The sequence below is a fragment of the Anguilla rostrata genome, chromosome 3, assembly GCF_018555375.3.
Source record: "Anguilla rostrata isolate EN2019 chromosome 3, ASM1855537v3, whole genome shotgun sequence".
Classification (NCBI taxonomy): Eukaryota; Metazoa; Chordata; class Actinopteri; order Anguilliformes; family Anguillidae; genus Anguilla; species Anguilla rostrata.
The window spans coordinates 38081683-38107566 of record NC_057935.1 but is presented as its reverse complement, the minus strand read 5'-3'; the positions used below and the strand labels follow the sequence as shown (position 1 = coordinate 38107566).

The following is a 25884-nucleotide window of genomic DNA, read 5'->3' as shown; positions in this document are numbered from 1 at the left end:
TTAAAGGATGAGCAAAATGTTTTTGGAAATGCTGTCCAACGTTCTGTGAGAGAGTGCCCTTCCAGGGCTCCCTGTCATGTAGATTTGACTCCCCTGTGGGGCAGCAGTGTCAGTTTTAGAATTATGTGATTTTTCTTTTTCAAATTGAATATCTGTGTGGATGGCTGTAGTTGCTTCCAGAAAATAAAGGCCAGAATAACCGCATGAATGCTACAGAGGTGATGTCACAAAGTCTCCAGATAAATTATGCTAGGAAGTTTTGTTCATCTTCAAAAGTAGATACATTTTCTGATGTTATTTCAACTGCCATTTAAGCATACTGTATATATCTTCAACTTGATGGCAAATGTAAATTTTATGAAGTACTAATATTATATTGATCAACTTACTTTTGATTTCTTGGTCGGTTAATTCTATGCTTTTCAACTTCTTTGAGTCTGTCTCTTGGCCATAAATTATGGATTCTGTTTGGGGCCACCATCTAATGGCCTAATGAGATGTATGCCGTACATGCTGTGTACTTGTTCCCATGTAAAACTGTCTGATCGACACGGGTTTTAAACACTCACTGAGGTCCTTAACCACATGAATCATAGCTCCTCATCCAGCTGCATAAAAATGCATGTGAGGAATTGGTATAATTGATATGCGTGACAGCGATTCAATTCTGCAGTGCAGCTGTACTGAAGTACACTCCAAAACACGAAACGGACACGGCACAGAAAAGCCTGGTCTCTAATCTAACCACAATGCACTTTGTCCTTGCCTTCTTGAAACAAATTTCTGCAAATTTAGCTTTTTTTATTTTTTGTAACACTTGCTTAAACTCATTAGGCGAAGTCAAGGACGGCGCATTGTGGCTTGATTGAATTGAGGCCTAGTACGGAGAAAATTATGCAAGTAGCAGTGTACTGTGAAGTCAGAGATGCCATTTCCCTTCCTTTACAGTTCCCCTAAAGAGCCTTTCACATCCTTTGTGCAGTTAAATTATATGTGGGTTTGATGCTAATGTATTTTTGATCAGATTAGATTCAGTTGTGTTGTGTTTACACTTACTTTGTACCACAGGGAGTTGATTCCACTTGTAGAAAAAAGTACTGTGCACACTGGCGATGTGGCTGCCATCAGTAATGAAGGGTTTTTTTATCTGTTGCTGAGATTGACTTAATTTCATCCTTGCGGTTTTTTAGCTAGATGAATCAAGAGACATATTTTTTTGAGAATGGGTAAAAAAAAAAAGTAATGACCATCACCATTCCAGGTCAAAATTGAGTCAGACAAATAATTTCAGCTAACTGATGCAGGCCACTTTATTTTCTATGCCTCTGGTTTGCCCATCCGCAGAACAGTGGCTGTTTTCATCCTGCAGGCCATGCAATGCTACAAGCGTCTGCCAATCAGATAGAAGTGCAGTCGGGGCTTGACATTAACACCAGCCATTGTAAATGCTGAGTGACTAGTGACTTTGGAAAACCACTAGCCACAGTGGCTGGTGAGCCAAAAAGTTAATGTCAAGCTCTGAGTACAGTATATATCTCACTGGCACCAACTGGATGCCAGAGGGTATATGTGATGTGGAACTAATCCATTTTAATGCCTGTGGGTCCCAGTCTACACTGCGAGATTCCTTTACCAAATGAGCTAATCGGTACTGAAAAATTGTGCATATTTGTAATTGTTTGAATGATGCCCTTTAGCAGACCTACCATCCAATCCGCTTCCAAACCAGGTGGGACAGACCATATCCTGATTCTTTATTCCAAATGTGAATGCCCCTGATGTTTCAGTGGTTTGAAGCATGTGGACCAAGGAATATGTAAGATGGTCAGCAGCTTACATAGGATGTATTCTCGCAGCCAGGTGAGAAAAAATTAAGACTTTCTCCCACCAACCCAACCACATTGTTCTTCTGGGGAAGGAGGACGAAATAGAAATTTTTAATTTAATTTAATTTTTCATTCAGGCATTTAATATAAGTCTACTGTGGACTTTTATGCAATTATAAGATGTAAAAATTCAGAGAGTGTCAGAGATTCTTTGGCAATTGCACCGGTGTCCAGTCTGAAGTGCGAGCAACTTGACATTCTTTTGTCCTCAAAACAAAAAGAGAGCCTCACAATGCATTTATGTGGAGTATTTCAATTGGCCCTGCTTAGTAATCCTGACAGGTTTTCGCCAGCAACAGGGATATTTAACCAATCTCAAATCTCCAGCAACTTCAGTTTGGAGGGTACCTCGTTGACTCTCCTCCCGACCCCTCTGCCTTTTAATTTTGGGAAAATTGTCCATTCTGTCAGTTTAATGTGGTGGCCATCATTAGTGCTAACACAACTCTTAACACATGAACTCCTGCTACCGGCTGTACACGTAACGCCAATCACCGTGTCAGTGGAGTTTAACCATTTCTGATGTTCGAAGAGATGGTTTTATTCTAATCGTTCAGAATGGACTTGCATGGGCGATGTTTGGCTGGTAGTCCAACGGTGGGCCTCTGCTTGCTTTTCACCGTGGAAATGAATGGTGAGCAGTCTTGTGATGGACAGGAGATCCACTCATTGACAGCTGCTTGTATTTATCACAATTGAAGAGTCTGGTGGCACTCACAGCAAATAATGTCTCCACTGTAGCAAACCCTCTAAGGAAAAGATTGCAACTATGGATATTGTCGCAAACCTGCAGGAGAATTTCCTAAGAATGAAGCACTTGAGAGTTGCTGTATAAATGAAATCCTCCCCTCCAGTGGGATGTTTTTGTGTATGTGCGTGTGTGTTTTGTGCACATAAGTACAGGAGAAAAAAAATTTCTAAATAAAATCCAGTATCTCTGGAGCCTTTTGTTATATATATATAGTATTTTCGCTCTTTGAATGTATTTCAGATTTGTTAAACATAGAGGATCGCCTCCATGTCAAATATGTATTTTGTATTTACAAGTAACGTCCTTTTTCAAACTACTGCCCAAGGTTCTAGAAACATTGAGCCATGACGCTCAGTGTGATGTTTGTATTTATTCACAAGATCTATGTGGACAGTATACATATTAATCGTTGATGGGGTTCTCATGTGTTCTCATGTGTCTGTACCCCATCACTGGAGAATCAGAACTTCTGCAAGTAGCCAAGTTTGAAAATGACACTGAATAGAAAGGCCACTCGCACATCGCATCTTTGCGACCTCAACCCTGGTAACAACCCTTAAATGGTCATTTTGGATTATATATGAAAGTCTTTGTTCCATGCATCTAATAGATGACACTTCCTAAAATGAAACCCTTGAAAATTATTATTGCAAGCAATATAAGATAATGGATTGTCATTACTCTCCTTGCTGTCTGTGCTCATGTACATTGCCTGCTCTTGAAATACGATGCATCCACCATACTTAGTGGGCACTTAATATCAACAAGCGCCATGTATGTAATGATTTATAATTACCACAGTAAAATATGCATTGTGGACATCATTTATCGGTAGCTTTCAATACTTATCTCATGTTATTTATTCAAATGGTTGAGGATAACATTAAAAGGCTTTCTTCGTATTATTATTAGGTGCTTTTTTTAAATCCAGTGTTTCCATTCACAGCAACACTTCATGAACAAGAACAGTGTGTGCATCAGTTTGTGTAAGTGTGTGTATACACGCATGTGTGCATTCACGCACGCATGCACACACACACACACACACACATCCCCAACTGCTCAATCAAATAGTGACCATGTTTTTCCTCTGAAATAAAGCCAAATATGGTACAGTTCCTGTTTGGCAAAGTTGTGTTTGTTAGAAACGCATAACATCAAAAAAAAAAAAAATCAACATTCTATTTTGCTTTCTATTTTACTTATTTTTTTTCTTTTCTGCCACATTAAATGATGATCAAACGTTCAGGTCTGAGTCAAGTTTAGATGACTCCTGAGATCTGATACTACTTTATATTATGCTATGTCTGTGTGTGTGCGTGTATATTTTGCTATTGTTACAGTTTTATTTGTAACTGACTACCACATGGCTACAAATTACGAGTATTAGCGAGATTGGTTGGTTGATAATCTACTGAGCTCTAGATTACACTCCAGCCCACAAATATTGATTTAGTGTTCACTTAACTGCCCCATTTCATTTTGTGCTTGCATAATATAAATTATAGATTATTTTCATGTAAAGTCCACCATGTGCCACCATAAAGTCAGATGTAGTTTGTCCCACTGATACCACATTGGATTGTATTATGGAAGCCTTTTATTATTATTATTATTTTAAAAATAAAAAAATAAATTATGGTGAGCGTGTCTTTAAGTAGGACTTGTAGGCCTTAGTTTTAACTTTTTGTTTTATAATACATTTTTCTGATTAGTTTGTTTGTACATCACACTGTGATAATGCCTTGTCATATCTTCTTGCCAGCATATCTGCAGTCATATCAATAGGCAGTAATTTCACAATATCGGACATGGTAGTGGTAACTAGGTAAATGTAGCGTAAAGTTAGCGAAGCTTTTCATTAGTCATAGCCATCCCATAACCTATGGAAGTGCCGGAAATGTATTATTTGACAGCCCTTGGACTTTAAATATGATTTTGAGTGCTACTAGGAGATTGGTGTATTATATACACCCTTTTATAGTAACAACAAAGTTTCAGAAATGTCAAGAAATTGAGAAAAAGTTATGTATTTCAACGTCCTATTTTAATTGCTGGAATGGACAGTGGGCATGTTTTTGATTAAGCAAACTCTTGTATCAAAAGAAGTTACAGTGTGTAACAGCTTGCGCTCATCTCCAAATGTATTCATACCCTACAGAAGCTGTAACAAAATTAACTGACAAATGTATGCAGTTGATCTTTGCAGTACTGATAGTATCAAATGCTTACATTTTCATATATGCATGTAATAATTGTGTTAGAGTTCGGTTTATCTAGATTTACAGTTTATTCATGCAGAGGTATGAACATATTTAAATTCAGATGGAAAATAAAGGAATTAAAAGAATCAATTTAATTGATAAACTTCACTGAACCTCCCCTACATCTAACACATTAATTTATATATATATACACACACACACACACACACACACACATGCATGCATGCACATTTTCTTTAGTATTAGTATTACTTGAATAATTTAGCAGACATATTGAAGTAAATTCACCAGGGGTTTGAGTTATGCTGCAGCTCTAGATAACTGTTCCGTCAGCCCAGGATAGAGCTGCTTTAGTATTGGTCACTGCCCACCGCCATAATAAGTGTTCACTTGAAATGACTGCATGATTGTTAAAATGATTGTAGCTCTGTCACAACAGGCAATGCATGTGCAGTGACTTATTTGAGCCCAGCAACAAGAATATTACTGCAATTAGGAAGAGTAGTCTTGTCACAGGAAATTGAGCTCCTCATTGACTGGCAGAGTACACTGAATGACTTGGACTGATGCAGCAGTACCCATGAACCCTTGCTGCTGAAGGCACACCCCTTTCTTCATCATGCTTTGTGCATTGAAGGACACCTTTAGGCCAGACTAAGATGTGTTCATCCATTTACCCCAGTCATCACTTCACGTATATAATGTGAATGCAACTCGAAATTCATGTTACATTGCCTTGGAAGTAAATCAGTATTCCATAAAGGAACCCTCAGCAAGCATTTAGCAGAATGTATCATGCAGACGCTAAGCCATTGGCCTTACAACGTGGATTTGTAAATGCTTTTCAATATGAATTACTGAATAAAGCCCAGTTATGAATGTACAGTTATGCATCTAAACAGTGTTGTTCAGAGACAACATAAATAATAGCATTAATAATATTATCATTAATTCTATTATTTATGTTTTTCACTGTCTTATAATGGAGTGCTTTGTCAAGACAAACACTGTGGGAGCAGGTGGTAAATGGCCTACCATACTAAGATAAGAAAAGAATTGTTGAATCCTTAAAGGGTAGATTTACCCAATGAAGATTTTTTTTCATCAGTGCACCATAAAAGCACCTGGGCAAGTTCACACTAAAAAATATTACATTGGTTTGAATGGTTGCTCTACTTTTAGCTTCTCTGCTGAACATTTGCTGAGCTCAAGTGCAGTGCATGTTCATGTAGTTGTCATGTAGTTGTACGCACCAGTACAATGACAATAAAGAAATTCTATTTTATTCTTCCATTAAGCAGTTTAGATTTCAGCAATGTTCATTATTTTGTTTTGCACAAGATGCAAAAATGGCTCATTATTTATTTGTCACCACAGCCTCATTTTCCCAGAATCCAATGCATTTTCCTATTATAGTGGACATGCAAGAATAATGGATTGTGGGAGATTGTAGTTTGTCGTAAGCTGAACAGCAAGTTGTGGAGAGAAATCCATTTTCATTCATTGAGCTTGGATAATTTGTATAGTGCACAAACATATGTATTTTTACCACGACAAGGACAGAGTCAGATACTACAAAATTCAATATGGGTAAAATACCCCTGAAGAGCTTGTGACTGATTCCATGGGTGAGAATAGCCACTGTTTTCTAAAGAATCATAACTGTAGGCTCCATTGGGCTTCCAAGCCAAGTTATCCCATCTGTTGGCTATGACAAATCAGTGTACCGCTCTACCTAACTCTTTCAAGCTTCCCTGTTCATTTTTGAAATTGTATTTTTTTATTTTTTATGAATTTTAGTCTCAATAATAACAGAACTCATTCCATGGATGGCAGCACATAATTGTCTATTGTACACAGCTGTTATTTTTAATTACTGTCCCTCTGAGAGTTGTCAGACAACCTCACATAATTGGTTGAATTACAAGTTTAGAGCTTCCTAAGGTTACTAATAGCTCAACCACTCCACTTTTGTTCCAGCGAGTTCCATTGAGTACTTAAGGCATCCTTTGGATTCGAAATGAAGTCTTTCTGTACTCAAACCTAGAATTATACCTGCTTTTTGTGTTTATTACAGCACATTAGCTAGTGTTTATGTGAAGATTATTTTGAACACCATTAGTGCCTCTGCCCACAGTCAGTCAGTGCTCCAAACATTGTTTAATGTTCTAGTTTGTACTCTTGATGTTGCAAGTGGACAGCGGGTGGATTTAAATCGCTCACTTCAAACAGAGAGCTCTGCTTGTTTTTATTTTTGAGTTCCAGGAAAGAAAGGGGGTAGTTGACTGTGAGGGGGAAAATGTAGGAACAGTGGAAACAAATGAGTTTGTCAGAATTGTGTTTAGGGACACATGCAATTTTCTTTTTTTTTTCCCTGTGTATTTTTGAGAATGTCAGCAGAAATGACAGCTAATGGTTAAAATGTTTTAAAAATATATAAAATTCTGAAGGGGACCTTGAAGTGCATGGTCTGACGTGAACATTGACAGTGTAGCAGGTGTTTAAAATGTGTGGCTTGCTTCATCAAAAGTATAATTCAAGTCTAATTTGCATATAACTGATTTTTGAACAAATACTTCAAAATCTATTGTCATTTGTTCCATTGCCTTTGAGGTATAACCCAGAACAATCACTATTTGGCAGGTACTGTATGGTTTATAGTTGCTTAATAGATTGCTTGGTTCTAAATTAAGCCCAACCAAAACCTGTAACAATTTCTTCATTGCAGGATTTATGCAGGTTTAACAGCACATTAAGATAAAGTGCAAATATTTGAAAGTGCTTACTTTCAGTCAATTAACCACAACACTAAAATGATTTGTATTGCAGTCTGACACTCATTTAAGGCTAATTAGTTAATTAATTGTGTTTATAAAGTGTTTAATTTAAATATTTTATCCTACAGTAGGCTACTGTGTCTGTTTTTGTTTAATTATTTAACGCGATGGTCCCTGGTTTGTCACCTGTTGTATATGGTTCATTCATTTGAACTCCTGACAGGATAATAGGCACGCCACTGCCGCTGAACTCATTTTTCAGCATCTCAGTGACGTTATGTTGAGCCGGCGAGATGGACGGAGCAGAACAGCGAAAAAGACAGTGACACGTGCTCCCGTATTTTACCAAATTAGGGGTTAAATGGTGGCTCCTGTTCTTTAAGATCCATTTGAATGACTACTGCCTGGATTTCCAAATTAACTTTAAATGGCTCTAACTCGATATGGAAGATGAATTTGGTTCTGTCGTTGAGCGATTACCGCTGCGCATTGAATTGAGAAATTTCCATTAAGATATTTAGTTAATTTCTGTATAAATTTGTGTTTGAGAGTTTCCATCCGTAATGCGAGCCTGTTTAGTGTGTGTTGCACTTTATTGTGATGACAAATCTGCTGTCAAAAGAGAGGCTGTCCAAATATACATATGTGCAATCTAAAGTGAAAAGCTCTCATACCAGTGTTTACATCCGCTGATGAAAATCCCTGCGCTGTAATGATCAGTAATTACACGTATTTTTCGGCTCGTTCCGAGGACAGACGGGGGCTTTTCCTGCTTTAGCCTGCTGCTTTTCGTGAGCTCAGAAAAGCCCGGCTTGTGCGGCTTAATTATGACATTACTAAATGTAGCAGTCTGCTCCGGTGCCGCAAACACTTCCAGCGCATAATCACGGCGAAGACTGACTTTAAAGAGCTCATTACAGTTATTTTTCTAAAGACCGGTTTATTAAACACAGTTACCTAATAAGCATCTTTGGTGGTGCAAATTGCTGAAAACAGTAATGAGTCTGATTAGGCCACGTTTCAATTACGACAGCTCAGCACCCCCCTTCTCCAAAAAAAAAAAGAGAGAGAAAAAAGGAAATCTGTGCCTTGATTCTTGGGAATCCTGCTGGAAGGCATTACACACAAAAAACCCCACCGCCACCTCTGTGCTTCCTTTCAGCGGCACAGTAATGAATAGAGAATTGTGCAAGCGGCAGTCCAATTTACGCACTGGGAAATTGGATGGACAGAGCGGAGGCGAAGTCGTGTTTGCTTAAAAACTGCAAAGGCTACCGAGATTAATAGTTCTCAAAAAGGTCAGCTTCTCTGTTTCTCTTGCTTCTTTGGTGATGACTGCACTAACAGAAATTAAATGCAATATAAATTAAATGCAATACAATATTTTTTTTTTTCTAGGCAGTGATGGCGAGTTGGCAGTTTGTAAGGTTTGTGAGTTGGTCTGCATCACTGTCACAATTTTCATTGCCTTAAGAAATAGAACGTTTTGTCACTTTAATCATCAAATGGAACTGAATAAAGTTTTCATTTGAGTTGCTTATAAATAATTAACCAACATGATTCTTTTGCATTGTTTAATGCAGAAAAATATTTTTAAACATTTTTGACCTTTCTATGTCCTGTTTTATTTAACAAGAACCAGAATATTAGACTATACAGTTTAATATGCTTTTTAGTGGAGTGATTGCATAACAAATTTAATGGTTGTTTTTTTATCCTTATTTACTTAAACATCAGAAATGGCAATGTATCATAATCAAATAGTCTAATTAGCAAACATACTTATGGATTATTTAAGAAGAAATTAAAAACAATTTTCACTTGTCATGTGTGGATTTTGATGTTTTGACGGACTGCGTTGTATTGCTCATATGTGATAACTGATAAAAGTTGATGAGCCTGGCTCTTAAAACTAAATGAACAACACTTCTACCCTGCATCTGTTTTTAAAAACAGGTTTGATATCCTCATGTTGCTTAGGCTTAATAGCTAACCTCTCCTGGTGGCAGCAGTAAACGCTAAAATTCAATATTCTAGCATTTTGAATGAACCTAATCTTGGTGTTTTTGTGCCTCAGGCATCATAGTGTGTTGTTCTAGGTGGAGAGCACAAAGGTCAAGGGGCAGCATTCATCTAAATATCATTAGTAATCACGATTGCATAATGAATCAAATTTGATAAAGACTCCAGTGTTACTCCTGTACACCCTCACCAAAGTTACCTGTAGAGGTTGAATGTTGAATAAAAATAGATAATGAATATGGATGTGGGGGGCAGTGTTTTCTGAATCTGTAGATGGCGTGCATATTGCTTTAGGTACTGGGAGATTTTGGGATGAAATGTTGACCACCGGACAAGGCCGAATTACACAAAGACCTTTTCACTAGACTGAAAGTTACGAATCAGTGAAATTTGAACTCAAGCCCTGGAGCCAATGAGAAAAGACTCCATCCACTTATGGAACATTCAGTAATTATGCCATAGGAAATGTAAATAAAGGAAATTCTATTTTCAGATGTGCGTGCATGCATACGTGCGTGCTCGTGTGTTTCTGACGTGTTAGTCTGTGTGCACATGCAAGCGTGTGCATGTGTTGTGTGTGTGTGTGTGTGCGTGCAAGCGTGTGCATGTGTTGTGTGTGTGTCTGAATGTGTGGGCGGCGGGGGTTGGGGGGGGGGGTCCGTGCGCGCGTGTGCGTCCGAGTGTGTGCGTTTGAATGTGTCGGCAAGTGAGCGTGCGTGCGTGTTTGTGAGAGGCCAGAGCACAGGGAGGTGACTGCTTCTCTGAATGTGTTTCTTTCCCTCAACTTCCCCAACCCCCACTTGTATCCTGGCTTCTCTCTCTCTCCGTCCCTCTTTGTCTCTCTCTCTGTCTCTCTCTCTCTCTCTCGCTCTCCCTCATTTCCCCGCTCTCTCTCTCACCACCGACATGCCTGCACTTTTTTCTCCCCCTGCTGAAAGCTGAACCTTGCTCTCTTGAGCAAGACCAACGCAACATGAAGAGTTAGTTTGTGGATTCTTTAGTGCCGGCAGAGAAGTGTTTCTAACAGATGATAGACTGCGTGCTGCTGGGTAGAGAGGGCCGAATGGATTTTTTGCCACAAACCCTGGTCCTCACTAATTGTCTTCAATATGCCGGTAATTGCATTTCAGGGGGGAATTCGGCCTGAGCGCTGACCGCGTGACATCCTCACGCGTTCCAGTCGAAAGCGGCGGCCAGTCAGGCGCGGCGTTCAAGAGAGCAGAACGGCGCTTATTTCCTCCGATACTGTACATTACGTCCTGATGCCGGCGTTTTATCAATCGTAAATATTTGCAGACCTTAGAGAGGGGTTTGGCACGTCTCTCAAAGATGGCCACCGCGTGTTTGCCGTGATAATCCGCGTCTATGTACAGCAGGCTTGAACAGTAAGATGGTCCATATCCGTTATCCTTGTCCTTTGCCAGGGAGGTGGATTGGGTAGGAATTGAGGGGGGGGGGGGGGGGATTTCATGTCACTGCTCCTCTCCGCAAGCCACTGATTTCAGACTCACTCATCTTCCGTTTAATCCTTTTTTTTTTTCTTCGTCGTCTTGGTCCGTTTCCATTTCATTAAGCTTTTGATGCGTTGGGATCTGAACTGTACGTGGTAAAGCACACTCTGTCTGTAGCACCTACGCCATTGTTCAAAGCGGCACTTTATGCAGATGAGACAGACCAGAAAAGAAAGCCATTTGCCAGAAATGTATTGTAATTTGCAGAAGTGAGCTGTGGAAGTGTGATTTAAGGGGAACCATCATTGCTGCTGTTTAAATGAAATGATTAGAATGTATTAGTTCGCAGCTACAGGCTGCAGAGCATATAAGTACTGGTCACTTTCTCTTAAATAAATGGAAAAATCTGTGACTAAGCTGAAACAATGTCAAACAACTCTAATAAAAATATTGTGTTTCTAAATGCAAAAACATTTGCTAAAAGCTGGTAACTGCTGTTATATTTTTTAGAGTGACCTACAAACCCCTTCAGTGGCTTTGAGAATGCAAAAGAATAAAGTTATTGCTAGATAATATGTTTTAGCCGTGATGCAATTGTTGCAATTGTAATGCAAAATAACATGAAGCCTTTTCAGTTTGTTTATTAGAAATTATTATTTGGTATATTCAAGAGAAATTGTGTGCTGTCCACCTGTGCTCTGTGATATTTTATCAGTTTGATTTTGTAATGGTAGCTGATGAATTTTAAGTGAATGGGATAAAAAAGATAATCACACACAATATTAATTGCAATTTAATTTTCATCTTCAATATTCTAAAATGAAATGTTTTTTTTTTTAAACCAAAAATTTCCATCAGTTAGATATTGTCTGTGATGTTGGTGAATGTTATTAATGGTATTAAAAACGGCTCCCGTTTCCCATGTGTGAGAATCAAATTTGTATTTATCGTTAATTGATGGACTTTTTGCATGTCTGCCGTGTTCATAGGGCGCTCTTTCTCCTCGGCATTTCTTAATCATTAGCTCGGGAACCTGACAGCCATGCCAGCCCCAGCAAGATTCTCTTTGACTAAAACCTTGTAAATTAACACAATTAGCGTGGCATCATCCCGCTAATTAGCTCGCGGTGTCTGGTGCAGCAGCTCGGCAAGCGTCTGGGGGAAAGTCATGTGGGAATCCACATGCCGCTCTGTTACCAAACAAACACCGCGCCTCAGCAGGCCGCGCTTTCCGCGAAACCCGCGGCGGCCGTGTCCAAGCCCCTCGCAAGCGCGGGACGGGGGTGTCTGTGTGTGCGCGCGCGCGTGTGTTTGTGCATGCGTGCACGTGTGTGTGCGCGCTCAAGTGTGAGAGAGAGTGTGCTTGTATTGCTTGTGAGGATGTTTTTTTTTCATGTTTTTATGTGGTGGCATCTGTGTGTATTGTGTGTATGTTTGTACATGGTTGTATAAGGATGTTTGTGTGTGTGTGTGTGTGTGTGGGGTGGGGGGGGGGGGGGGGTTGTCAGTGATGTGAGTCCATGTATGTTTGCACATGGTTTTACAGGAAGCGTCATATATTTTATTTATGTTTTTCCTGTGTGCTTGGGGAGGGTAGGGGATATGTTTGTACATGGTTGTTGTGTGGACACGTGTGTGTACATTTGTTTATGGAAACCTGACCTGATAACAGATGATTCATGGACCGCGTGTGTGTGTGTGTCTGTGTGTATGTGTGCGTGTGTGTGCGGGCGCACGTATTTGTGTGCGGGCGGGTGTGTGTGCGTGTGTGTTCATGCGTGTGTGTGTGTGTCTGCGTGTTCTCGTGTGCGTGTGCGTGCATGTGTGTGCGTGTGCGTGCTTGTTTGTATTTGCGAGTGTGTGTGTCTCTCTGAGAGCGGGCTGGATCAGGGCTAACAGATCCAAGCTTGCAGTGACAGATGTGCTGCATTTTGTCTTTTTCCTCTTCTGTCACGAGAGCGCTGCCGGTCACCCGACCGTCAGCGGGAAAATCGCACCGCGGCGGATAGGAAACCGCACCTGTTGATGCTGCTCTGCATCCGCAAACAAATCGCAGGCGCCGAGAGGCTGGAGACGTAGCCCGCGGCCCCCCGAGCGCAACGCAAAAACGCCTTCGAGGAAGCCGGCGGAAGACGCCGGATTGTCATTACCTCCCCAACCTGTTGTGCCGCGTCTGTGATAATCGCGCGGCGAGCCCGCGGCGACGGCGCCTGTAAACGCTAGTATTTGCAGACGGGCGTCGGGATTAAACTGGATGGTGCCTTTTGAGACCCAGAAATTGGGGGGGTTGGGATGGGGGTGGGGGTGGGGGTGGGGGGGTGTGGAGAGAGAGAGAGAAAAGACTGAAAGGCGGACGAGGGCCGTGTGTTTTACCTTCAGTCCCCCAGTCGGTGCACCGGGAGACGGGGAGAGAGAGAGAGAGAGAGAGAGAGGAGGCCGTTGTAATTCATGCCGAGCTCTGCCTTTCGTGTGATGAAGGCAACAGAGCGATGCCGGGGAGATTGCTTTGCTGCACTCCACGAAGCAGATTTGAAACCCGTCTTGGACCCGCTTTAGATGAGAGTTGGATTATAGAGTGACCTGCGATGTCTGTGTCATATTGTTCTGTGCAGGGTGCATTATACTGTGCTAACTGGGTGTTGGGTCTCAAATTTGCGCGGTGTCCTTGATGCGATCTGTCAGCGATGTCTCATATTTTTCATACAGGGGGTTGTCGTGCAGGAAGAGCTGGGATGAGGGCTAGAGCCAAAAGTGTCACATTGTGAAGATTTAAGCGACAACTTGAAAGGACACCGAGAGCTCCTCTCCAAAAAATGTCTTGGTGCTTCATCCCCCAGTATTCGTGTTGCATTTAATGTATGTATGTATTATTAATTTAAAATGAAGTTTAATTTTTTTTAATTGATCTCCAGTGAAAGTATGGAGTTGGACATACAAAACAAAAAAATCTGAAACAAAAGGTCCTAGTGCGCATATGATTGGTATAGCCAAGTGCACTTTTATTGGCATGCGAGCCATTCTGCAGGTCGATTATGTACCGAACCACCAAGTTTTCAGCTTTTTTTTCTCCAGTTCTGATCACTAGTTTTTTTGTGAAATGCATTGTTTTAATGAGACTGTTGACTACTTCCAGGTCAATAAAGTAATGTATTTGTGGCAGCTAAAAATGGCATTTCTGTCTTTGTCGTTGGTGTGATTGCAGGCATAACGATGCAGTGGACCCCAGAGCACGCCCAGTGGGCCGAACAGCACTTTGACATCACCTCCACCACCCGCTCCCCGGCGCACAAAGCCGAGGCCTACCGGGGTCACCTGCAGCGGACCTACCAGTACGCCTGGGCCAACGACGACATCTCCGCACTGACCGCCTCCAACCTCCTGAAGAAGTACGCCGAGAAGTACTCGGGCATCCTGGAGGGCCCGAGCGAGCGGGCCCTGCTCAGCTCCTACGCCGACGGGGCCCCGGGGCTCCTGAACGGCAGGAAGTCGGAGAGCGAGCCCTGGCAGGAGGCGGTGTACCCCATGAACTGCGTGCCCGACGTCATTTCCGTGAGCAAGGCCGGGGCGGCGTCGGGGCTCCCCCCGGCCGACGTCTCGGCCAGCATGGGCGGCTCCCCCGGGGTGGAGCCCGGCTACTCCAGCAGCAACTGCGGGGGCCTCCACTCGGGGCTCCCGGCTCAGGAATACGTCTCGGGCTACAACGGCTCGTACCTGCAGTCCGGCTACAGCGGGCAGCCCGCCTCGGCCCTCCCCTCGCCCCACCCCTCACCCCTGCACAGCGCCGGGCTCCTGCAGCCCCCCCCGCCCCCGCCTCCTCCCCCGACCCTGGTGCCCGGCTACAACACCGGGTCCCCCAACCTCTCCGGCTACAACTACCCTCCCGCGGGGTACCCACCCCAGACTGCCGTGGCGCCCGGGTACAGCCCCGGCGGGGCCCCCCCTCCGTCCGCCTACTTGCCGTCAGGAATCGCCGCCCCCACGCCCCTGCCTCCCTCCACCCTCCCCGGCTACACCTACCAGTCCCATAACATTGCGCCAATTGCACCGACACCTTTGAACAGCAGTTCAGCCAATTCCCTGAAAAGGAAAGCTTTCTATATGACAGGGCAAGGAGAAATGGACTCCAGTTATGGAAATTTCAGCTACAGCCAACAGCGGTCGACGCAGAGCCCCATGTACAGGACGGGAGACAGCAGCATTTCAAGCGCGAGCAGGGGGAATGGATTTGACAGAAGTGCTGAGGCGTCGTCTTTGGCGTTTAAGCCGACGAAGCAGCTGATGGCCCCGGATCAGCAGAGGAAATTCAGCGGTCAGTCCGGCAGGGCGCACAGCCCTCCGTCCTTCGCCCCGCCGAAGGGCTCCCTGGGAGGCTCGAGGACTGGCGAGGCGTTCGGCAAGTTCACGTCGCCCGTCATGGGCGAGCACGGGGACGAGCACAGGTCGCACCTCCCCCACGCCATGCCGGGGTCGGCGGTTGGCGCAGCTACCTCATCCGCCCACCCCGCCGAGGACCAGCTGAAGAGCAGCGACCCGCGCCTGGTGGAGCTGGTCACCACGGAGGTCGTCCAGCAGGGCCCCCCGGTGGACTGGAGCGACATTGCCGGCCTGGAGCTAGCCAAAGCCACCATTAAAGAGGAGGTGCTCTGGCCCATGATGAGGCCGGACGTTTTCAGTGGCCTCCAGGCGCTACCTCGGAGCATCCTTCTATTCGGACCTCAGGGAACGGGCCGGATGCTGCTGGGCCGGTGCCTAGCCAGCCAGCTGGGCGGCACCTTCCTCCGGCTCAGCGGCTCCGCCCTGGCGACCAAGTGGCTGGTGGAGGGGGAGAAGATCGTCCAGGCCGCCTTCCTGGTGGCCCGGTGCCGGCAGCCGGCGGTGGTGTTCATCAGCGAGGTGGACATGCTGCTGTCCGCCCAGGTGAGCGAGGACAGCCCGGTGAACAGGATCAAGGGCGAGCTCCTGATGCAGCTGGACGCCGTGCTCAGCTCGCCCGAGGACCAGGTCCTGGTGGTCTGCTCCAGCAGCAAGCCCGAGGACATCGACGAGTCGCTGAGGAGGTACTTCATGAAGAGACTCTTCATACCGTTACCCGACAGCACAGCAAGGCACCAGATAATCACTCAGATGCTCTCACAGCACAACTATTGCCTCAATGACAAAGAGGTTGCACTGCTGGTCCAGCGGACGGAGAGCTTCTCCGGCCTGGACGTGGCCCGTTTGTGTCAGGAGGCGGCGGTGAGCCTTCTCCACGCCATGCCCGGCGCCGACCTCACCGCCATCCTGCCCGGCCAGCTGAGGCCCGTCACGTACCAGGACTTTGAGAACGTTTTTTGCAAAGTCCAGCCCAGTATATCACAGAAAGAAATGGACACGTACATGGAATGGAACAAAATGTTTGGGTGCGGCCAGTGAAGGGGAAGTTGGCAAGAACCGCATGGGCGGGCGAGCGAGCGAGTGAGCGAGCGGACGGGTCTGTTCGAGAAGGACGGACGACGGCGCCCTCCGGCCGGGGGAACGGAAGTGCAGACAGCAGCGGACGCCGTCTGGACAGACTTGAAACGACTGCGCTTTAAAAACGGGAGCCGGTAAATCTACGAGTCGCAAACACAGATCTTATTTCATGCTTGATACTGCTGAAGCCAGCGTCACTTACAAAGGTGCAAGTGAGGTGACTTTGAAACGATGGAGGCCCTCTGTTTGTATATATCATTCTGCTGTTCTTGAGATTTAGTTGCTATCAAGTGCCTAAAGTGGTGCTTTTATCATTTTGTATTATTATTTGTTTGCCTCACAATCTACATTGGTGGCATGTGCTAATATTAAGAGCTTTAACTTCAAACACAAGACTAAAACTAGAGATGTGCTGTTATAGGAGACAGTCTGATTTTTGCCATTGTAAGAGCAACAGTATTCCTCAATTGGGCCTGTTCTGCAGTACCATGTGAGAACAGGAGCAGATAGGGTAATGGTAATCCGGACCCTAATTTGTATATGTCATTTCAGTGTTCTGCCTGCAAAAACTCAGGAAAGTGATTGTGATTTGTACAGTACCTCATAAGATTGTGTGGAAGGCACTATGTACTGCATTAGGCTTGGTTTCTGATTTATACATGATCTGAAAATGTAGGTTTACCTCAACAGGCTTAATAGGAAATGGCAAGAACATGACGATGAATGTACCAGATGTATTCTGGAGAGATGGGACATAGTCAATAGTAAGAATTTGTTTTCTTTTCCATGAATTAAAGTGAAGAATTTTTATTGTGTTTTTTTTTTTTTTTTTTGATTTACCTTTTTGAGATGGGAGAGTTAAGGTCCAGTTTCTTGATTTGTGTTTCTTCTCAAATTCCAAATTATGTATCAGTGTCCTGATACTGAACTTCAGCCGCAGTACATGAGAAGTTTAGGCCTACCGGTTATTATGGGATGGGCGTAGTTGATGAAGTTGAGGTAATTCTATTAAACCCTGCCCACATGAAGAATAAAAACAAAAAACAAAAACAGAACCCATGTCGTGTAAAATGCTACCGTGCTACCCCTGGCTCTCCTATTTTGGAGAGCATGTGGCAGGGCAGGAGCCAAATTAAGACTTGCATCTGCTGCTCATATTGTACAAGCTGAGCATCTGGGGCCTGAAAAGGATAAATTGTTCTCCCCAAACACACAACGAAATGGCTGTTGGTAGAGTATGTGACTCCGCTGCTGCTGTCACGTGTATAACAGTGGCTAAGGATTACGTATCCCGTATGCCATACTTTCTGTTCTACCTCAGTCTAGGGTCATTCTCTCTGAAAGCAGAACATCTTAGGATGGCTAGATATCAGAAACCCTTTGGTGTACTGAATCAGTCTTTTTGAACAAAAAGAACGAAGGATGTTGCCTTGGATTTAAGTCGGTCGCGGTGCCCAAGCAGTCCTCTTTAGCTCTTTCGTACTTCTGTTTCCCCCGGTCCCCAGACAGAGGGAGGTTTTCCCATCTGGAAAAGCTGTCACGGCCTGTCATTTGGCATGCGCCACTCCGTTCAGCTCGCTCCGTTTAATGATGCTATGCTTGGAGTGCAGCTGTTTGCAATGTCACGAATGAGCACTGGGTAACAAGTCTGAGCAAGTCCGAGCTTTGGAAACATGGGGAAGTCCATTTACCTGCATGAGAAAAATGAAGCCTTGCATTTGAATGTATTTTTATTTTGCCTTTTCTTTTATCTTGTATCATTATGAAAACTGTTGCTAAGCACTAGTCCTGTGGTATGTAGCCATACCACTTCATACCACTGAAGGTTTTAAGAGCAGTTTATAACAGGTGCACTGAGCGTTGTTTGTTTTCTTTCTCACACCAGTTTGTTTTGGTTTTATTTTCCTGTCATTGTATGAGAAGTCAAGTAATTCATCCATATTTATTACATTTTTCAGTTATTATTTAATTGTTGTTATTCATTTTTCATGAAGTGACTACTTTTCCACTTTTATGTTTTCCATTGCTTGTTCCATGCCATTATAGCATCCATTGAGATACAGAGCGATCTTCTATTGAATGTATACTAACAATATTTCTTTTCCCTTTGATGTAACATGTTCCTAAAGACTACTGCCCTTGTTTGACCCATAAAATGACGTACAGTTGGCCTTAAACTGGTAAGAAATATGATGTCCTCCTGACAGCTCTCTCATTTAAATTTCCCTAAGAGAGGTCATACACTAAGATGCCACACACTAATATTTTATAATTAGGGTGATTGAAAAAGAGCGTTAATAATCCCAACAAAAGTGTTCATTTGAAATTCATAAATTTTCCTTGTTTGGCCATAAACTTGACGTATGGTTGTTGCATCCAATTTAAAACTTTTACTGAGGATTATTTTAAAATATATACTTTGCCAGAAATCTGTTTTAAAATATAATTTATATACATTATGAATGAACACTGTACGGTAAAGTACTGGAGAAGATACTCTAGGGGCACTTAAATGCATTACTGTGTGGGGGAAAAAAGGAGTGTTACTATGTTTAACATTTTTTGCCCTCGTTATTTAACCACTTTTGAAATATCAATTTCATCACGTAGCTTAAAACTCTGAATCTAATGAGCAATTAATCGAAATGTCCTTTAAAATATTTGATTTATCTGATACTAATCTCTATTTTCAATCACCCTTGAAGGAACGGCAAATTCAACAATACATTTTGTTTCCACGTGAGTTAATTGTGCTCAAACTGGAAATCTTTTTCTTTAATTAGAAAATGCTAAGCCATGCTGCTGGGTGTTTATCTGACAGGGACTGTGCATTTTTTTTTTTTTTTTTTCTCTGTCTGTGTGTTTCAAGTCTTTGATGGCAGTGGACAGGTTTAACTGAGGGCAGTGTATTCTTCTCCCACCTTTCGGTTATTTACTCTTTTACACTCGGCTCAAAATTGGAGATGCGTGTAGCTATCAGTCTGTTCATTAACTAAACCCACTTTTTTTCAGAAATATGGACAGACATAATTATTCCACAAAACAAGGAGTGTTGCCTAAATTAGGTGCAATGGTATGTGTGCTTTGCTAATTCAGCTTCATCCGCCATTGCAGTTCTATATTTATTCTGTATGTCCCTTCATAGAAGAGATTAAGCACTCAAGCAAGAAATTGCACTTCTATTTTACATTTGAGAGACACCAGAATGGATCCGCACAGCACAGAGAGTAGCCTAACTGCTGCCTGTCCAATAGTAAATAACTAGGAAAAATCCACCTGCAGTACATCAAGGTTACAAGCACATTCATTACTTCTCATACAATTCAACCAAATCACTTGAAATTTGTTTTTAACCAACATTTGTCCCTTTTTTTCTTCCTGTTTTAGTTTTATACAAAACTGCTAAGGATGATGTTTTTTTCACGTCTGTATCTTATGTTTATATTCGAGCATTGTTCTTTATAAACATTTCTACCTCATTGCTACATATTGTACATGTAGTATTTATTTTATGTCTTTTTGAATGTCATGCATTTGTAACAAAAACAAAAAAAAACATGAAAAAAGACTTGTCCTTGAACTCGAACAGTCTACCTCACAAAGACTGTCTTTACACTGAACAGTATTAGCAACAGAATTGATAAGACATATTTGGTGAGTGTGGCAGTGAAGATAATTCACACTTACTACGGATATTTACCAACTTCTTAATATACTCACAATGCTAAAATTTCTGCAAGAAAATTGTGGACTGTATAGGTCTTCTGCAAGGTCTCTTAATGCAAAATCAGTTTGAACATATAATGCGTTGCTTTATTCTTTTGTGAATTGTAGTAGTGCGCGTGTGAATGTGTATGTGTGTGCACATATATAATATATAAAATTCATTGTGTACGTGTGGGATTTTATATACAAATGATATATATAAAACACACTTGCACAAACATACTTAATGTACATTTGTTATTGATATATACATACTAAATGCACCACATACATGTTTATATGTGTGTATATATCGCCATACTTACAGTCAACTTAAATGTATTTTCATGTATTCTGAGGTACAACGTACAGCAAAAGATCCATTAAAGACATTTTCTTGAAATCTTTCTCTCTGTATCTTTTGTATTTCCATTCAAATTATTAGGTTTGAGGGGTGCTTGGACACCTATGTACAATGTTTACTGTGCCTGTACACTGAATTTCAGTGATCCAAAGATGAGTGCTGGGAGCTTAGCCCAAGCTAAAAAAAAAAAAAAGTGCACCATTTAAAATTTGTATATGAAAAGACCTATACAATGCACAATATAGATAAACTGCTGTTCGTCTTTATTTTGATCTTATCTTTCTTTTGTCTTTTGGCTGAATATCTACAACTTAAAAAAAAAAAATCTTTTTTGTGGTTTTTTTTTTGCATTTTGAAAAGACAAATGCTTTATTGCACTCATTAAAGTATAAAAACCCATTTCCCTTTGAAAAAAAAAATTACAAGCATCAAATTATGAAGGCTTAAATTACCCATCACTCACATAATGAACTCCCATAATTTGTGAGCATTGTTAATGTAAATTAGATATTTCTACTTAGGACTTTTTTACGGTACTATTATATGGTTGATGGTATATGCATAGGAAGCTGTTGTACAATTAAATTTGACATCTGAGAACATCGCTGAATGTTTGGGTCTTATCGCAGTCTCAACTGTAATCTGTTGCCTCATCCTCTCTGGTGTGTGTTGTAATGTTCTTTCAGATCAGTCCCCATGTAAGAGATCTCCATTGGAGATTTATTTTTGTTTTTCTGTGTTTTTTTCTTTTCTTTTTTTCTTTACAAGATAACTTGTCATTGGGCACTGGCTTGGTTGAAATTTCAGAATTAAAAACCTATTAAAGCGGTAACTATTTGAAGAGATTCAGAAGTATTTTTATGAGCTGTTGTCTCCAGAGTTACTAAAAATGGAGGATATACAGAACAAGTGTACCTCAAATAAATGTTCAAAATTGAAAGCTAAAAGCCTAAAATTTTCTGTTATTAAACTGCACTTCAAAAACATGATATTTGCTTTTGAGGTTGTGTGTGTGGCTGTGTGTGTGTGTGTGCGCGTGTGTGCAGTGTTTGTACATTGCATTTTTATGTGTGTGAGTGCTGTGCAGAAATAGGACATTCATATGGCTTGCAACAAATGTGTGTATGCATAAGATATTTCTTAATTATCCATTATATTGTTCCTGTTTTTCCTGCAGCCTAAATGTTTTTAGAGCATCTTCTTCAGGGTTCATTAAAATGCAATTAATTAATGATTTACTGCACACCAGCGAGTGTATGCAAGGCCCTTTCCCTTCGAAGCTTGCACGACTCAGTTGCCACGCCAACACCACAGTATTTGCAGAATCCTTTATCTGTTGATAGATTTCTAGTTCCTAATCAAGACGAATAAAGAGAATGTAATTGACTGGTCATTTTTCATCTGTAGTTCATTTGGCGATGAGACACAGTAGGGTGTCATGATTTTGAAACTAAAGAAATGCTATTTTTGGAGTCCTTAGTATACTCTGTAATATAGAAAAACATGCAATTGAATATTGTTGAAGGCATCTTGAAATAATCATCAATGACATATGAATGTTTTAATTAACAACTGATTATGACCTGTATTGGAATATTCTGCCAACAGCAGTTTTTGCATGTACATTACAACCTGACACATTTTTTTGATTTTTCAAGTTATAAATAGCTCCTTAAAACTAATTTATAATTTGGTCACTAAGAATGTATACAATATGTATATAAAAAGCTTTATTTTAATGTTTGCATTTGTAGTTCACTGTAATGAGGGTCACGTAAACTGAAACATATTTTTAACTTTGGTAGATAAATTGCAACGTCTAGCTAGCTGCCAATGGTCATCTAACTTTCCAAGGTACCACACAAAAGTGGGTATTTTCAAGGCATGGCACAAACACGCACCTTTTGTCTGTTGTGGATTGTGGCCACTATGTGGCTAATGCTGGTCCAGATGTGAACCAAAATTGCAAATTGATGATCTCAAGACCATAGATATCATGAGCATTACAATGTGTTCAATAATTCTGTAATGTGGTGCGATCCCGGATGATCCTATGGTATTTACCGTTTCCAGAGTGGTTTATAGATATTGGTTTTGTGGAAGGGAATTTCCGATGTGATATTTCAGGAACTTTAGAATTCACTAGGTTTTGCACATTTCTATTATTATCAGACCTAAGTATTAGTATAACGGGGTGGTGTCTTGTCAGTAATTTAACACTTGTTCATTATGAAGGGAAGCTGACTGTAAACGGAACGCCTTAACAGTTCAACAAATCATTTATTTTGGTTTACACTTCCACTTATCAAAATGCAGAATACAGTATTTTATGTTCATTGTGCAAGATTTATGTTTGAAGTGACACAATCACAATACTGCATGTCCCTATGCCCACGACAATGTGTGTCATGGTCATGGTTACTGCCCATTCACATCCCTTTTTAAAGCAGTTCACTGTGGAATTCCAAATTTGCGATAGTAGATGTTGACTTCAGTGTAAAAAATCACCCGGTACTCCAAGACAAACATTTACAGTAAAGTATTACCTTCTCCACTGTAAGCTTTTCTCTGCACGCCTTTTTTCCCAGGTCATCCATGCCATATCTGATGCAATGCCTGTGTCAGCAATCTCCCAGATCTCACACAACATGCCCACTCCTGTCAGACTGTGTGTGTGTGTGTGTGCGCGCGCATGTGCGTGCGTGCGTGCATGCACGTGCGCGCGCGTGTGTATGGAAGAGAAAGAGACCACAAGAAACCTTTTGCTTTTTACAAAAAAGATTTCTGCGTTTATTCTAAACAATATATATATATATATTTTTGAAGAATATTTTCACTGAAGTTGAAATTTGGCCTGTGCTTGCTTCCGTCAGTACGCTTGCGCATGTACACACTGTGAGATGTATGATTTCAGCATAATTTTGCATTGCACTTTTATTTTGAATTGGGCGATGGAACGTTTGGCTTGGGGGAAAAAAATAAAAAATAATGCAGATAAGGCGAACTTAAGTTATGTCAAACAAATTACATTCAAGTTATTAGTGGCTATTTTGTAAATATCAAAGATCCACTTGTTCCAGCGCTCTGAGCTCCATTTGCATTCTGATGAAATTGGAGTGGATGCGTGTGAACTCGGGGGTTATCTGCGGCAGAGCAGCGCCGAGCGGCCGAATCAGACAGCGGCGCATCCGCGCGGCTCGAGAGGCTGAGCCGCGGACCTCTCTCAATCCACTTTCTTCACAACAATTAAAATATGCAAAGTGATAATTTTCCTTAAGTAGCCTTAAATGTGCGATCTATTTAAATGTGAGGGAAATTGCCTAAAGCTTGCGGCGGGAAGAGAAAAAAGAATAAATTATGCAAATAGCAGAATGACTCTACCACTTTAAAGCCTAATTTTTCTGTAATAAGCATACTGTTTCATTTAATTTTTTTCCTCTCTTTTCCCCTTTTTTGCCTCTTATTAAACGTGACAGTTCTTTTGCGTGGTCTGATGGCTATATCAGACACAAGCCCGGGAAATGACTGCTAGACTAAATGCTAAAGCATTTTGGTAGCTTTTAGATGATGGTTACATTCACAAAGTAATTATGCGCTGGAGAGTCCAGAAATAAGGTTTAATTACACAGTAATCGCCTCTGATGGACACAGGGAAGTGTGAGCACTGCCAGACTGCAATCCATCAATGACAAACCCCTGGCCACTTTTAATTCTTCCTCATTTGCATCATAACCTCCGCACCAAGTTGCACAAATGCTGTTAAATGTTAATAGGACCTGTCTCTCTACTCACAATGAATGCTTAAGCCATTTTGCTTTTTCTCTCTCTCTCCCTCTCTCCCTCTCCCTCTCCCTCTCTCTCTATCTCTCTCTCTGTCTCTCAGACCTTCATAACTATCTCCACTGAAGGTGCGAGCATTAAGCGGAGAACACAGCGCATGGTCACTATTGTGCTAATTGGGTGCAACACTTAAAGTTTTATCTCTCCGAGCGCTAATAATGTTCCGTGCTGACAAACCGCTGCATAAGTAATGCGCAGCTAGCAGGGAGAGAAACAGACATGCCCAGAATGGGAAATGCTGCCCACACCGTGGTGCTGTGTGATTGGGCTCTCCAGTCATATTTAATCCGTATCCTGGGGGACTCGGGACAAAATTACATCTTCATTAATTGAAATGTGTGGCCGGTGCTGTGTGTCCGGCAGACCCATTTATTAATGTTCCTTTTTACAGCTCCATGAGGTAGATGATAACCAGGGTGTCTCATTATCAAGTCGATCTCGACCATATATTAAAATAACACCCTTGATTATACCTGGGTCTCTGTTGTGCGCTACAAAAACAAAAGCAGCATTAGTCAGCTGACGGGAAAGCTGTTGGGGCCCTCCATTTAAAGTGCCTGAAAGCAAAGTAGACCAAGGGCCTTCAGATCTACACCTACATCTTTCGCAATTTTATGCATTTATTAGTGAGTCCTGACTGACGCTATGTATGTAATTGGAATGAACATGTATTGTTCTTATTTATGACCTCTCTGTTGTTTTATCCCAGACAAATGGAGTAAATGTTAATCAGAACAAAACTATGATATGGAAATAAACATCCGTGTCTTTCATACACGTCCCCACTATTGTCTGCCCTGTGAAGTACAGGTGCTTGTGCAGTCTGTCTTTTATTATCTTGGAAAAGCATAACATCACACACTCTTCAAATCCTGATCAATTAACTTTGTTACCTGATCAATTTACTAGCCTATTCAACTATTTTCTATTTGCAAGTACTTATATATACAGTAGATTGAGCATAACATTTTTATATTATAAATACATGTAAATGTAATATTTTATATAATTCTATGTATAAAATACCTATGTATAAAATACCCCAAATATTTTAATGGCACAAATATTGTGGGAAATAAATTCTGAGCAGGGAATCCTGTTTTTGTACATTGCAATCAGTTTTATTTTGACATAGCTTTGTGATTTTGAGAAACCTGTGCAGAAAATGACCTCTGACCCTAACATACCGCAGTTCAAAATATGTGAAGCACACAGGGGTCTCATCTGCACATCATGCAGCAAACATGTTTTATGTCTCTGAAGAAACTGGAAAATACTTGTCCAAAATGGTGAATCGATCTCACCCTCAATTATAGGTGTCATGAAAAAAAAATATTTTGTATAAATGTTTAGTAAAATAAAGTGATGTGTGATATATGTGTACTACTTAACGTTAAAATCTGAACTCCCAG

General features: G+C 41.5%; 1 protein-coding gene across 3 annotated transcripts in view; it reads left to right on the top strand.

The window, feature by feature from the left end:
- fign (fidgetin) overlaps positions 1–21469 on the top strand; it is a 54634-nt gene extending 33165 nt beyond the window's left edge. For all 3 annotated transcript variants that reach the window (XM_064327415.1, XM_064327417.1, XM_064327416.1), the window contains one exon: positions 14315–21469. In XM_064327415.1, the coding sequence (XP_064183485.1) occupies positions 14315–16524 (2210 nt within the window). In that variant the 3' untranslated portion in view covers positions 16525–21469. The remainder of the gene's footprint in view (positions 1–14314) is intronic.
- Positions 21470–25884: the final 4415 nt, after the last annotated feature.